This window comes from Dromiciops gliroides, chromosome 1, assembly GCF_019393635.1.
Source record: "Dromiciops gliroides isolate mDroGli1 chromosome 1, mDroGli1.pri, whole genome shotgun sequence".
Classification (NCBI taxonomy): domain Eukaryota; kingdom Metazoa; phylum Chordata; class Mammalia; order Microbiotheria; family Microbiotheriidae; genus Dromiciops; species Dromiciops gliroides.
In genome coordinates, this window is record NC_057861.1 from 532,748,825 (window position 1) to 532,764,786 (window position 15,962).

Below are 15,962 nucleotides of genomic sequence, written 5' to 3' on the forward strand. Positions count from 1 at the left end.
AAATGCAGTGAGATTAAAAGTGGAAACCAGAAAAGCCCAACAAACAAAAACTGTCCTGATTCTCGTAACTCTCATTCTGGGCCCAGAACTCAGGAACTGAAGCCAGAAGGAATTACCCCATACATGGAGGCTGGCAGGTGACTCTTGATCGCAAGCAGGTCATGTGGGTTGCTCTCCTTTTGGATCTACCGAGTGGAGGCTGAGCCCTGGCAAGGAAGGCAGGCGAATGGCCCCTGAGGGTGACGGGCATGCCGCTTTGGCCCTTGGTTAGGCCGTGTTATTTGGCCGGGCATGAAGAGCAGGGGAAACCCAGAGCTGATGACGCTGACACAAGCAGGGCTTGCTCTGGACACGCGTCCCCTCCCAACAAAGCTGTCATGACACTGATCTTACTTTTTTTGTTTTGTGTGTTTTGTTCTGTTTCTTCTTCTAGTACACCTCCAGCATGAGAGCCAAATACCTCGCTACCAACCAACCTCGCCCTGACTCCAGCAGCGGGCATTAGACACCGATCGCAAATGTGCCAACTGCCCCCCTGCCCCCCTGTGCTCCCTTGCCAAACCACTCTGCTTTCCTCCCTTCACTCCTCCTGATGCTGGCGCTGTACCTCCCGCTTCTGCTGCTCCCAGCATCTGGCCACTGGGACTCTGAGCGGCCAAGGACCACCAGGGAATGAGCTCAGTGAGAGGGCAGGGGGCTCCTGGGGCAGCTAAGGACTCGCTTTCCAGCCTACACGAGCTGCACAGGCCACGGGCCCAGACTCATGTGCTTCTTCCATAAGCCAGATGGGAATATTAACAGATCAGTTTCCTCCTCCTCTTCCTCTGCCTCATCCATCTCTGTCCCTTCTGCAGAAGGAAAAGATGCTTTGGAGGTCTGGGCTCTGGAGCGATTCCTAACGGTGCTTCTCTCATTCATTCTGGACCAGCTTCAAGTTATGAGGGCTTGGAGTCCAGGGTGTCCTTGTCCCGGTCAGGAAAACAGTCTCATATGCATCCCTCTGTGACCCGAACATACACTTGTGCTGACCCAAACAGCCTCACCTTGACCTAAATGTATACCTTTATGCTAACCCAGATATATATACTCACTTTGACACATACTCTTTTGCCATTGAATATAAGCTCCCTCAGTCTCTCTCTCTGTCTCTCTCTCTGTCTCTCTCTCTGTCTCTCTGTCTCTCTCTCTCTCTCTCTCTCTGTCTCTCTCTCTCTCTGTCTCTCTCTGTCTCTCTCTCTGTCTCACCCTCACCTAGGAGGGAGCCCATGCACACACTTTCTGTCTCTGTGTCTGCAACTCTGTCTTTCTGTCTCTCCCTAGTTGTCTGTCTCATCTCCCTCTTCTCTCTTTTTCTTTCTCTCCTTTCCTCTCTCCCTTCCCCCCTTTTCACTCTTTCTCTCTCTCTCACACACACACACACATGCATACACACACACACACATGTGTACACACATACGTGAGCCCACAAGCCATGTTCCCCAGCTCACCACTTTTAGCTTCTTGTTAGAGGCCTTACTGCAGAGAGTTAGTCTCCATCTATGGGGAGGTGGATTATGGGTCATGGTAGGAACCTCTAACTTCCCTGCCCTTCAAAGCCAAGGTCATTCTCTCATTGCCTTCTCTTTTCCCTTCCCTGGTCCTCACCTTTGTCTCCTGGAGCCTCTGAGAAAAGAGTGTTCAAATTCCTTCTTCACGTTAAGGTGAGCCGCAGGTGCCCAGTGCTGAACCAAAAGCTTGGGCCCCTTCACTTCCCTGGCCTTCCCGAACCCTAGGTTACCCCTCTGCCCCTATCTTCTCTCCAGTGTGGCTATCTGGGACCTACCAAGCGTCAGCAGGAGCTGGCCACCCCCTTGGTGCCAAATTCCCTTTGGCAAAATACTTGCCATCTTTTTTTTTTTTTTTGCACTAATCACATTTGTAATCTCTAGGCAGAATACTCCAGAAGTTTTCCAGAGATATGGGCCAGATGAGAGATCCATAGGGTATAGTGGTTACTGCTGGACTATTTTCCTGTTTCCCTCTTCTTTTTTTTACTTTTTTTTAAACCCAGGAATAGAAGCACTGCCCTCCCAGAGAGATCTCTGGGAGGCTAGGATTCAGGTCCCTGCTTCTCTAGGCCTCTGTTTGATTGCATCAGAAATAGAAAGCCAAGGACTCATGAGCCAGCTGTGAATGGGAGATCTGTGTATCCTCCCTCTTCCTGGTTCTAACCACTAACCTCACTTCCCACATGTCCCTGGATTCCTCAGACCACTGGGCCTGAATGGCAGAGAGGAGAAGGGCTAGGACCAGTGGCTTTGATCGTAGCCCTGAGTCCAAGGCCCCTTGCTCCCAGAAGAGATTGTCCAGCCAGGCCAGCATCCATCCATCTCCACCCCTTCCTCATCCAGAAGTGTTACCCACACTGAGGTTTCCAGGATGGAGAAAGCAATGAATCTGGATACATGGAGGAAGGGGAGAGTTGGCCTTCTACCAATGGGATAAAATTGCTTCTGCAAAGTGCTCGAGAGAGAGGAACAGCCAAGATGGTCCTTGTTCCAGAGTCCGCCTCCCGCCGGTCCTAGTCCTTTCAGCTATTCTGAATGGCCTCTCTGTAGTGGCCCTGTAGACCTGAGAGAAGAGTGTCTGAACAGGCGTTTGAAGTATGAGCTAGGGCTGGCCACTGAGCCTCCGTGTCTCAGCCTCCCTGTCTATGAAATGGGAATGAGACATCTGTCATAAGGTGCTTGCTGCCTTTGTGTACACTTGTGACACATTCCAAGTCTCCTCTTCTGCCTCCCTTCTTCCTTTTGCCAGAAAGCCAGGGAGAGCCACCATCTTCCTTCTGTCTGTCCCACCTCCTCTCCCTCGGGCCACCTACCTACTTGGCAGAATGTTTACCAGAGATATGAGGTATCTAGGCCCAGAGAATCTAGAGTAGACACAAAACATTAAGACCAGGATTTAGTCACTGCCCACTGGGTGGGAGGAGCTAGCTGGATTATCAGGGTTGGGGGCCTTGCCAGAGTCTATTGCAGGCCGAGGGGGAGCCTTTAGGTAAAGCTTTGTGTAGTGAAGAGAAGAAGCATCAAGTGTAAGTTCATATAAGACAAGAAGATGAGGGGACCCACATTCCCATTTCTACTGGAAATGACCAAGGCTTCCATCTCCCTGGGCTGTTTTTAAAATCTTTCCTCTATTGTCTGTGTGCCCCCTACACCTCATTAATGGTCCCTGGGAACTTGAGTTAATCTAGGACAGCAGTTCTCAAAATATGGTCCAGGGACCTATGGGGTAGGACTCTTTTACAGAGTCCTCAGAGAAAAAGCAATTTTCATAATACTAAAATGTTTTCATTTCTAATATGGTAACTATCCATAGATGTAACCCAGATAAACCAAAGCTCTTTGGAGGGGGTCCTCAATCATTTTTAAGAAAAGTGTAAAAGGGTCCTGTTGGGCCTAGAAGAACAAGGTAGGGTCACAATGCCAACTCCATTTCTGAGAACAAGGCAGTTTCTAGGGTGTGAAGGGATTGGTGGGGCCTGTCCTGGGAAGGATGGAGGAAGGATATTTAGTTTCATTGAAGCAGCAGGAAGACAAGATCCCCACCTGGAGCCAGGTTTTAGGTGGCCAAAGCCCTACCCAATACCCAGCACCCACCCCCTACCCCCCACATATGTCTGATGACTCAAAAAGGGAGCAGGCAGGTCTCTCCAAAGAGACCTCAGCTCCTCAACACACAGGACAGGACCACCTGGAATAAAATCCCTAGTAATAGAGGTTGTGCTTCAGAGGCCAGAAGAGAGTTGCTACCTGTGTCATGGCATCCCCCATGGAAGAAACCAACGTGTACTATGAACACCTGTTCCACCGCCCCAAAGGACACCAGGCTGGGAAGTGACCAGCCATGGCCACCACATTGCAACCTAGAATCAGCTAGTGGTCCTCCAGTGCCATTGAGAACCTCAGGGGGTATCTGGAAGGGAGATCCTTTGTCCCAGCCCCTCATCTGACCCCAGACTCCTTCAGGGAAGGGACCATGGTTTTCTAAGTCAGGAGAGTTGCCCATCCCCCCCAGGGGATGCTGTGATAGCTCCCAACTCCATTCACAGCAGCTCCTTCTAGTATCCCTATCAGTGGAGTTAGAAGCAAGGCAACAATTTCCCATTGGTCCATCTGGACCTTTTTTTTTTTTTTTTAAACCATACATCTGAGCTGCTGGCCTCCCATCTCTGGGCACCAGACAACTTCCTGAATGTTATCACTAGGACATCTTGGAAACTGCCAACAGTTACTTCCTTCATGTGAAACATCTCTAGTCCCTTCTCTTCCCTTCTATCACTGCATTCTGGACATGGATGTGACTGAGCCTCAGCCATCTCTGTCTTTTTTTTTAGAAGCACAAACATTAATTATCAGCTTTGTCTGGTATGTTCGGTTCTTTTTCCACTGCATCCTCATGAGTGAAACAAAAACAAAAAAGAACCCACCACTGATCAGATCAACCACCTCCCACAAAAAAAGCAAAAAAAAAATCCCTCCAGTTCAGGGAGGGATGGGGGCCTGTGGACTTTTTTTCCCAAGCACATGGACATCTCCACAATGTGAATGTAAATAGCATGTTGAACTCCTGGGGCCAGTGTTCAGGACTGCATTGTACTCGTTAAAAGAAATCAAACTCCAGACTTGGCTGTGAATTTCTCGTGCTGTCTTGGGAATCTTTAACTGTAGTGTTTGTATCCTGTCTGTAATCTTTTAACTTAGTTAATTTTACTTGCCTATATGGAAAAGAAAAAAAAGGGGGGGGGTTCAAACCGAAAACTCAGCACTTGGAATGGGGCTTTTGCAACACCCAATTCGCATCCTAGGCAAAGAGCCTTGGGCTGCCACCTTAGATTGGTTTGAATTATTTTTAACCCCTTCCCTCCCCCAAATGCATCCCTTGACCCTCTCAGCCCCTCAATTTGACTTCTAAATGTAAGTTTTCTTTATCCCAGAAGTCGATGTGTCTTCCATCTGTCCCACGGAACTGATTGTTTGATGGGGTGAAGAGAACCAGCTCCAGGGCCATACCAAAGGCAAGGTGGCTGGAGCATTTCCCCAGGGTTCTAAGATTTAGAGGGTGCCAAAAGCACCATCCTAGGATTCTACCTTCTTGGTCACTGCACCCTAGTTGAGGTAACCTTTCCCATGTCAGACACAACAATTTCTAATTATATTTGTGACATCATCAGTTGTTGTTACATCATTCCTTCTACGCAACCAGAATGGACTGGAAACTTGTGGACCTCTCCTGCTTCACAGTGGGGACTCATCGTCTCAGACTGATCCGAGTACAACAGGAGAGGAAACATTCCAGTTCTCCCTTTAGGGTGGAAATCTTTTTATCTGATTTCAGCCCTAGAAGCAGCACACGAATGGAGGAGGGAAGACTGGGAGGGAATTTTAGTTATCTCCATCCCACCTTTGGGGATGAAAAGGATTCATTCAGAGGTTCCTCTGAGTGGTTCAGCATGAAGGAGGGGATGGTCACCGACTGAGTCATTTACAGGATGTACCTAAGACTCCTGGGATATGAAAAGAAATGGGAGTGTTTCTGAATGGAGGTATAAGCCCAGATTTCTTCCAGTGAGGGAGAGAGCAGGGATTACTCTGGTCCTCTTTCTTTCCCTAGTAGCTCACTAGGCTGAGAGTAGATGGAGCATTCCCCGCCCTTCCACTCCATCCCTCCCTGGAGTAGATCTTGGCTTTGTTCCTCAGCTTGGCTCAGAAAGATTGTGACTTAACTCAAGGGTAAGTTTGTTTCCCAGCAAACCAGCGGGCCTCACCATCCCCTAACTCACACGTCACTTCTTGTTCCAAAGGCTCCCTTATCATCAGTTGGGGTGGAGGGATGTTGTCCAATGTCTTAGACCCCAGACTGACCCTTCTCGAGTGATTGATTGTCCAAGGCCGCTGGAGGGCCTCCACCCTCAAACACAATTTCGTTTTGTTCTGATCGAGTTCTTATAACGGGGGAGTTGATAGAACACCATATTCTCCATTGGTCCCAGCAACTGATCTTCCTGACTTTGCCATAAAGTCGGAGATCCATTGCTGGAAAGAAAACGGGATGCAGAAGGAGGAGGACACCATGTCCTGCTCCCTTTGACTTAGAGGGCAGGGAGGTGGGAGGACTGACAGACATCCCTAAGGGCTGCCCCGTGTACCCATCTCACTATGCAATTCCAAAGTAGCATTTTACTTCCAACCCCCCCCCCACCAAGCCCCATCAATGGATGCCTCCCTTGACCCCAATCAGCTCCCAGGGACCTCCTCAGGGCCAGGCCATGGAGAACAACTTCTCTGACAGGAGGGTGTTGGTGGGACTTGAATGGTCATCCTGTCCTTGAGCCTTTTGTACTGATTTTGGTTTTGTTGTGTTTTTAACCATAATGGTTGTATATCATACCACTTTATATTCATTATATATAATATATAAATATATATGTTTTTTTTAAAGGAAATGCTCAACTTCCTAGTTTTTTTCTTCTTCCTGCAAGTCCCTAAACTTGCCCCAACATGTTTTTAAATTGTGAGGGTTGAACTGAGGCTTGAACCTGTTCTTGTATTTTTTTTTCCTTTAACCTTGGTAGTTTTACAGATGTACTGTAGTTATTTTTTACTGGGTTATTTGGTTGGTTTCTTTTCGTTTTATTCTCTTCTTTTTTTTGGCCAATACTAAAAGCAAAATCTCTTCAATGTAATTTCTGTGGTTTCTATTCAGCTTGGGTTTAATGTTTTAAAATAAATAAGTGAAAGAAACAAGCCGTCTCCTTTTCTTAAGGGGCTTCTTTTGCCTTTTTTTTTTTTTAATGGGCATAGATGACTGGAGAAAGCTTAGTCTTGGGGCAGCTAGGAGGTGCAGTGGATAAAGCACCAGCCCTGGATTCAGGAGGACCTGAGTTCAAATCCAGCCTCAGACACTTGACACTAGCTGTGTGACCTTGGGCAAGTCACTTAACCCTCATTGCCCTGAGAAAGAAAGGAAGGCAGGAAGGTAGATTGTGATATTATTGTCGTGTTTGGTTTTAGGAAACAGCAGAGAGACCATTCAGCAGCCCAGAAAAAAAGAATCTGGGCTGGTATGTGAAAATGAGCAACTAAAAGCTTCTTCATTCCAATGAAAACAAAGGTCCAGTCTCTATCTTAGTCATCAAATGGTCTGGATGTCACAGAGGTCCCCCCAGGAGTCCATCAATTGAGAAGCACTGTTCTTTGCTCCAACTAAACTGGCCTAGTCATTGTTCACTGCTCTTATCCTAAGAACTGTATGGGGCAAACTGCCTCAGTTTACCCAAATAACTCGAGGAGACCACCAAGTCAAGCAGAGACAGATTTATTACATCCTCATGAGGACGGGCAAAACCCAATTACACATTGAAGTCTTGCAAAGATATGCCCAATCCTCTAGGTTTTTATAGTAATCCTGAAAAGGACTGTCCCCACGTACACCTAGGGTGGATGAGCTCACAATCTAACATCCAATCCTGTCTCATCCAAGGTGCGTGTTCAGCTCGTGATCAATGTATGGAGACATGCATACGTGTTCCAGGAGCAAGGGGGAAAAGGGGAGGGGGAACAAGGTCAAACCAAAGGAAAAGGAAACAGGGGAGTGAGAGTCAGATGTTTCACATCTCACAGTTCCCACTGACTCCCCTCTCCAGGCCCCTGTCTCTAAAGATAAGGATGACAGGGTTAAAATTTATCTTCGGCTATGTTGGGAAGTCAAAGAAATAATTGGCAATTAAACTTAAAGGAGACAGTGAGAATTTGACAAGCAATAAACTTCTAACAAACTATACTGGGGCAGGTCTGGGTACCTTCCAGACCCCATGGTCAGAGTTTAATCTGACTCAAATCCATAATCATATCATACAGAACTAAAAAAATCAGCCTCCCATTTGGAGAGACCAAGGGGGGATATCACAGGTCTCTAAAATCAGGAATGCTTTGGTTGGACAAATAGGGAGTGAGTCCAGAAACGATAGGAGATAGTCATGGGACAAACAAAAAGAGGTACAGCATCACACAGTGTATAGTAAAGTTATGGAATTCGTAATCCTGAGAATGGCTGGAGTATGTAGTGAGAGCTACTCAGGGCCTTCCTAAAACCTTAGTGCAGGCTTAAGCTATCAAAGCTTAAAACTTCACTAAAACCTTTGGAACGCTCTGTGTGTGTGTGAATATGCAGCGTGTGTGTATATACACACACTCTTATGTAACAATACATGTGTGTCACACATTCTGTATATAAACAAATGTATGTGTATACACACACTCTTACGTGACAATACATGTGTGTCACTCATTCTGTATATAAACAAATATGTGTGTACATACACATATATGTACTTTCATCATATACCATATTGTGTTGCACATACATGCACATGTGTATGTGTGAATATGTATATACTTTTAGCCTATACCATATATGCATATAGCTATACTATCAATGTTTATATACACACACATATATATTAGACTGAAAGTCTATCAGGAAAGACTTAGAAATGGAACAGTATAGAGTTCAAATCCGGCCTCAGACACTTGACACTTACTAGCTGTGTGACCCTGGGCAAGTCACTTGCCTCACCAAAAAAACCAAAACAAAACAAAACAAAAATCTGGCCTATTTCATTTAATACCATGTGGTCTTGGGCAAGTCATTTAATCTCTTTCTTAATCTATAAAATGAGAGAGTTGTATTAGATTATTTTAAAGTCCCTTCAAACTCTAAGTCATGATCCTTTGAACTATGAGTGCTACCACAGTGGTGAAGCCTTGGGCAAGTCATTTTCATTCCTTTGGGCCTCAGTTGTCTCCTCTGTGGAATAGAGAAGCAGGACTTGATATGTGGTTTCTGACTTCTCTTCCAGCTCTAGCTTTCTCTGTTCTAACATATGCAGTGGTTTAGTTTATGGGCTTAGGACAAAGACCTGGCAATAATGCCAGAGGACTGCTTGGCATCCTTTTCAGGGTAGACCAGGGCAGGGGAAGTAGTCCAGGTGGTAGTGGCGTCCTATGAGCCTCTGGTGAATTCAATGAAGCCAAATGACAAATGAGAAAAACCAGAGCAGGCGTGCTGACATTCATCACTGCAACAGAAGACAGAGACTGACATTGCCTGAATGGTTATGACTCAAAATTTCCACTAGGTGGCAGCAGTGGCTTATGCTTCAGAAGCTTAGGGTCTGACCCCGGACGAACCCTAACCACAGTGGGCAATGGAATTTCAGAGCCATTCTCAGACGCCACTTGCACCCAGTCATACCCACTACGAAGCCTGGAGTTCCCTCTCTTAAAGTCCTTGTTTTGAGTCTTTTTCAAATACACGTTATTTGGGAAAGGAAGAAGTGGGATAACCCAGCCTTTTCCTAAGGGAAATCAGTCTACCAAACTAGCTGCCATTTTGGGAAAGAAAAGTCTAAGAAAAGGGATACCTCTTAGTGGGCATTGACAGGAGGGATTGGAATGAGAGTCTGGATGAGGCAGCTAGGTGATCCTGGACCTGGAGTCAGGAAAACCAGAGTTCAAATTCTGCCTCAAACACGTATTAGCTATGTCATCCAGGACAAGTCATTTAACCTGTTTGACTCAATTTCCTCGAGAGTAAAATGAGAGTAAAATGAGCACCTACCTCTCAGGGTTGTTATAAGGAACAAATGAGATAATATTTGTAAAGGCCTGGCATACAAGCTATGATGATGCATAGGAAGGGCTTAATAAATTAACTTGGATGGGTTTCTCCATTCCTATGGGAATGGGACAGGGAACAGGTAAGTTTGAAGCAGATGCTACTCACAGCCTACCCTTGGTATCTGTTGGCAGGGCAGGACTAATGACCTTTCTGATCCCTTCCAATATTCCAATACTGGAGTGAGTCCTGGGGCAAAGCTGACCTGGATAAGGTTTGGAGCCTGAGTACCTCAAGCACACCCCCTTTTATAGTCACACAAGTTTCAGGACTCCACTGGCCACTGCCTTGGCCATCACACGGGACCAGGGACTGCTTTATACTGGCTCTTCCATTGAGTCCCAAATGGTACTTTCTACCTCTTACTCAGGAACTGACCATCAAATCCATTCTTACTTCTCTACAGCTCCACACAGAAACTATAAATGATATATTTCATATATGTGTGTGTGTGTGTGTGTGTGTGTGTGCTGTTCACCCCAATAGAATGTAAACTCCTTGAGGGCAGGGTTTGATTGTTTTGTTTGTTTTTGTTTTAGTCCCCAACACCTAGCACTGTCCCTGGTACATAGCAATCACTTTATGCTTGATGAGGGAGCAGGAGAAGTTGGAGGTCAAGAGCCATCATTGACATTGCTTTAAAAGCCAAGCATGAAGAAGTTGAGGTTTTTTTGGAGGGGGGGGTGTTGGGGTTTTTTTTGTTGTTGTTTTTGTTTTTTGAAGTTGGGATTTCTTAAACCAAACTAGTATATATTATAATTCTACCTACCTAGGTTATAGTGAGAATAAGTGAGGTCTCATTTCCCTCAATCAATTAATCAACAGCATTTAGAAAGAACTTAATTGTGGACTAGGCACTGGGAATCAAAGACAAAATTAAATAGTCCTGTCCTCAGGAAGCTTATATTCTAACAGGAGAAACTACACATGTATGTATATATACACACATTCATATACATAGATGTATATATATGTATATGTACATATAAATGTATATATTTATATATACACATGTATGCATATATTCAAATGTAAAGTAAATACAAGGTCAAAATACAATAATAAATACAAGACCAAAAGCACGGCAAGAACCTACTTAATAAATAGGCTTATAAAAGATATGAACAGTTTTTAAAGGAAGAAATACAAGCAATCGATTAGCCATATAAAAAAATGCTCCAAATCACTAATATTAGAAAAATTCAAATGAAAGTTGCTCTGAGATGCCACAACATTCTCATCAGACTGGCAAAGCTGACAAAAACGGAAAATGGATAATGCCAGAGGAGGCTGAAAGAAAATAGGCACATTAATACACTATTAGTAGAGACAAGAATGGGTTTAGCCATTCTGGAAAGCAATTTGGAAGCAAACACCAAAACTTAGTAAACTATATAGGCATACCCTTTGACCTAACAATACCACTACCATTTTTTCAAAGATGAAAAGTATCCATATATACCAAAATATTTATAGCAGCTCTTTTTGTGGTGGCAAAGAATTGGAAACTAAAAGGATGTCCATTAATTGGAAAACAGCTGAACAAACTTTGGTATAGGAATGTAATGTAAAACTATTATTCTATAAGAAATGGTGAAAGGGATGGTTTCAGAAAAATCTGCAAGGACTTGTTTGAACTGAAACAAATTGAAGTGAGCATAACTAGGAGAATAATATATACAAAAGATAACACCAGAAAGACAACTTTGAAAGACTTAAGAACTCTGATCAATGCAATGACTAACCACAATTCCAGGTGATGAACTATGCTGCCCACCTCCTGACAGAGAGGTGATGGATTCCAGGTGTAGATTGAGACATACAATTTTTGGACACAGCCAATGTGAGAATTTTGTTGTTGTTGTATTATACTTGTCTGTTGTGAAAAGTTCTGTCCTCTCCCACTCCTTACCCCCAAGACAGAAAAAAATTGGAGGGAAAGAAAATAGATTTTTGTTAACTGAAAAAATACATACATAGATAGATACATACACATGAATATATGCACATACGCGCACATGTATGCATATATACATGCATGCATATGAAATCAGAAAGAAAAGGTACTACTATGTCATCTCCTTTCCCAATGTCTGGGTAAAGGACTGGATATAAAATAGGTGGTAGAATTATAAAATGCTATGACTATAATTAATTCGACTTTAGGTGATAGCAGAGAAATCCCTTCATTAAAGAAGTGTTAAAAGCATGAGAGAGAGAGAGAGAGAGAGAGAGAGAGAGAGAGAGAGAGAGAGAGAGAGAGAGAGAGAGAGAGAGAGAGAGAGAGAGAAACTGACCACTAGGTGGCACCAGGGGCTTATGTGGGTAATTGGTACTCAGAAAGATCCCCAATGATCCATGTATCCATGTGTTCTCTAGCTGGATCATCTGCTCAACCACTGGGGGCTCAACTGTGGCCTGAAGTGGATGAAGGTTACAGAAAAAAACATTCCTAGGCCTTAGGCCCCACTGACCCTCTGACAGTTTGGTCCTCAGGATTTCATCTTTCACTCTTTGCTCAATTTTCCTGATTATCAACCCCCCCAAATCTAGGCATGGAGTGTTCTGATCTCCCTGGTCCTTGGGCTGATCCTGTACCCAACCTTGATCATATCTCTTCCCATTCTGAGGCATTCTGAGGGGAGATACCCTTCACCTTGGAGTAATGAAATTGAAAGTCACAGGACCTGAGTTTAAATCCCAACTCTGTCATTTTCTTACCACTGTGACCTTGGAAAAGTCACTGAACATCTCTGGGCCTCAGTTTCCTCATCTGTAATACAAGGAGGTTGGATTAGATGGCACCCCAAATCCCTTCCAAGTCTATATCTATGATCTCTCTTCTGTAATTGTTGAGTCCCTGGGTACCAATTTCCACCAACCATTCCCCTTTCTCCTTCAATTCCTTGTCTCACATCTTTAGACTAACAGCCTATTATCTAGGTTTTATTCACAAGGAAAAAGAGAAAACACAAATCCCTAAACAGTAATAGCTCCATAGAAATAATCATAGTTTCTCAAGTGTTTTAATCAATCATTTGACAATCATTTATTAAGCACTGCTAAGGCTGGAGATACAAAGAAAAAGCAAAAATAGTCCTTGCTCTCAGAGAGCTTACATTCTGTTATTAAAATATCTATTATATTTGTTTTTTTTAACTATTTCCCAATTACATTTTTAAAAATTTTAACATTAATTTTTAAAAATTTTGATTTCCAGGGGCAGCTAGGTGGCACAGTGGATAAAGCACTGGCCCTGGGTTCAGGAGGACCTGAGTTCAAATGTGACCTCAGACACTTGATACTTTATTAGCTGCGTGACCCTAAGCAAGTCATTTAACCCTCATTGCCCTGCAAAAAAAAAAAAAAAGAAAAGAAAAAGAAAAATTTGAGTTCCAAATTCTTTCCCTTCCACCCCTCCCTCACCTTTTAAGAATGCAGCTATATGATATTGATTATGCCTGTGAAGTAATGTAAGATCTATCTGCATATTAGGGAGCTTATATTCTAAAGAGGGAGACAGGATCAGTACATTCAAGACAAATATAGAAGAGATGGAAGGTCACCTTAGAAGAGATAGACTCATAGTAAAGCCTGAGAAGGGCTTTTCTCATACTTTTTTTTTGGGGGGGGGCAGGGCAATGAGGGTTAAGTGGCTTGCCCAAGGTCATACAGCTAGTAAGTGTCAAGTGTCTGAGGTCGGATTTGAACTCAGGTCCTCCTGAATCCAGGGCCAGTGCTTTTCCACTGCACGACCTAGCTGTCCCCGCTTTTCTCACACTTTGAGGCAGGTAGTGCACATATTATCATCCCTCTAAAGGTGAGGAAACTTCTGTTCAGAGAAGTCATAACTTACCCTTGTTCACCCAGATGAAACATGTCAGAGGGAGGACTTGAACTTAAAAGTCCAAGACTACTCCTCTTTGCCCTGTGCTGTGACATCTTTGGGAGCAGTTGAGTGGTGCCATAGTGCACCATGGAGTGCTGGGCTTGGAATCAGGAAGACTCTTCTTCCTGAGTTCAAATCTGGCCTCAGACATTTACTAGCTGTGTGACCCTGGTCAAGTCACCTAACCTTGTTTGCCTCAGTTTTCTCATTTGTAAAATGAGCTGGAGAAGGAAATGACAAACCACTCTGGTATCTTAGTCGAGAAAACCCCAAAATGGGGTCAAGAAGAGGTGGACACAACTGAAATGACTGAACAATAACCAAAAAAAATTATACCTCCAGAGTAATGAATGATGATCGCCTTTGAGTCCTGGAAAAAAGTTTATTTTTCTCTTGAACCTTACAGATCATCTCTGAAGGTCTTTAACTTAAGGGTCATGAATATATTTTAAAAAATATTTTGATTACAATCTTTCAATCCAATTAGCTTTCTTCCTAATCTTATGCATTTTGTTTTATGTATTTAAAAACATTCTAAGGCTACACACAGGCTACGCCAGACTGCCAAATGGGTCCACGACACCAAAAAAGGTTAAGAACTCCTGATCTAGCCTTCTGATCATCCCCTTCATTTTATTTGTTTTTGTTTTTAAAAATAAATTTTGGGGAATCTTTGTCTTCATCCCAGAATTTCAACCAGCATTCCTTCCCCCATCCTTTCCCAGAGAGCCGTCTCACATAACAAGTGCTTTTTATTAAAAGGGGGAAGGGGGGGGCAGCTAGGTGGTGCAGTGGATAAAGCACTGGCCCTGGATTCAGGAGTACCTGAGTTCAAATCCGGCCTCAGACACTTGACACTTACTAGCTGTGTGACCCTGGGCAAGTCACTTAACCCTCACTGCCTTGCAAAAACAAAACAAAACAAAAGGGGGAAAGGGGAAGAGGAAAGTCAGCACAACTGATCAACATGTCCAAAAACATCTGCAGAAGACCACCACCATGAACCTTAAGCAAAGAAGTGGGATAGGCAACCCCTTCATTTTAGAGATGAGGAAACAGAGACCCATGGAGGCCAAAGATCAGGCCCAGGGTTACCCAACTAGTGAGTGTTAGGGTCAAGATTTGAATCCATACCTCCTGACTAAATGCAGTGCTCTTTGGACTAAAACAAGATACGTCTCTCAACAGGGATAGGAAATTGGACCTTTGAGTTCCCTATGCCTGTGGTATGCCAATACCTTCTCTGCAATATACCAGTTTAGAGAGCTGACTAGGGTACTGAGAGATTAAGGGATTTGCTTACTGCTGACATCACCTGTGTATATCAGAGGTAAAACTTGAACCTAGGCCTTCCTGCCTCAGAGGCCAAAGCTGGCTCTCTATCCATTAAGCTGTGCTGTTTCTCAGATTCTCCGAGGGAGTGACACTCAGGCTTTCTAACCTAATCCCTGGGACTATCCTGGCCAAGCCGATTGTCCCTTGGACTGAACACATCTCTCTCATGGTCCTAGAATGGTATCTTCCCTTCAGAACATGCTCATTCCATCTGGGCTCTTTTGTCTGGAGCTCACTGGTCCATTCTTTCATTCCTCTGGACCAATTAAGAAGCTCTCGGGGCAGCTAGGTGGCATAGTGGATAAAGCACCGGCCCTGGATTCAGGAGGACCTGAGTTCATATCTGGCCTCAGACACTTAACACTTACTAGCTTTGTGACCCTGGGCAAGTCATTTAACCCTCATTGCCCTAATAAAAAAAAAAAGAAGCTCTCCTCCCATTTCCACCCCAAAGTACTTGGTGGTGGTTAATTGACTACCCCTGTTCTCCAAGGGAAAACTAGGGAACTACAAAACCTCTACAATGCTGTACAAAATTGTGGGCTGTCATTCTGTAATAAAATGTGAGCCCCTCATGGAGAGCAGGAGTGCTTTCATTTTTCATCTTTGTATACCCAGCACTTAGGATATAATGCCTGGTACATAGTAGGCCTTTAATAAATGCTTGTTCATTTGAATGGAATAAAAAAATTCCTATTTATCTTAAAAATATCAAACTTCAAACTCCTGTCCAAGTTGGGGAAAGACACTCCTTTTCTTTACAGATTATCTGTGGCCGGTCTGAGGAGAGGAGCTGGGGAACCAAAATAATAATGACGCAAGAGATAGTCTGACATAACAGATGAAGAAGGGGCCTCTGAGTTAGGAAGAACTGGGTTCAAGTTCTGCCTATGACAGAGACGTGCTGGCTATGTGACCCTGGACAAGTCACTATCGTTATTGTAGGCAACTATTATCTAAGACTATAAATTGTGTGTGTGTGTGTGAGAGAGAGAGAGAGAGAGAGAGAGAGAGAAGG

At 44.1% G+C, this 15,962-nt stretch overlaps 1 protein-coding gene across 2 annotated transcripts in view; it reads left to right on the forward strand.

The window, feature by feature from the left end:
• The window catches only part of TTYH3 (tweety family member 3), a 184,521-nt gene extending 178,034 nt beyond the window's left edge, over positions 1-6,487 (forward strand). For both annotated transcript variants that reach the window (XM_043979855.1, XM_043979856.1), the window contains one exon: positions 434-6,487. Coding sequence is in view for 1 of the 2 variants with exons in the window: in XM_043979856.1 (XP_043835791.1) it covers positions 434-505 (72 nt within the window). In the remaining variant the exon portion in view is untranslated. The remainder of the gene's footprint in view (positions 1-433) is intronic.
• Positions 6,488-15,962: the final 9,475 nt, after the last annotated feature.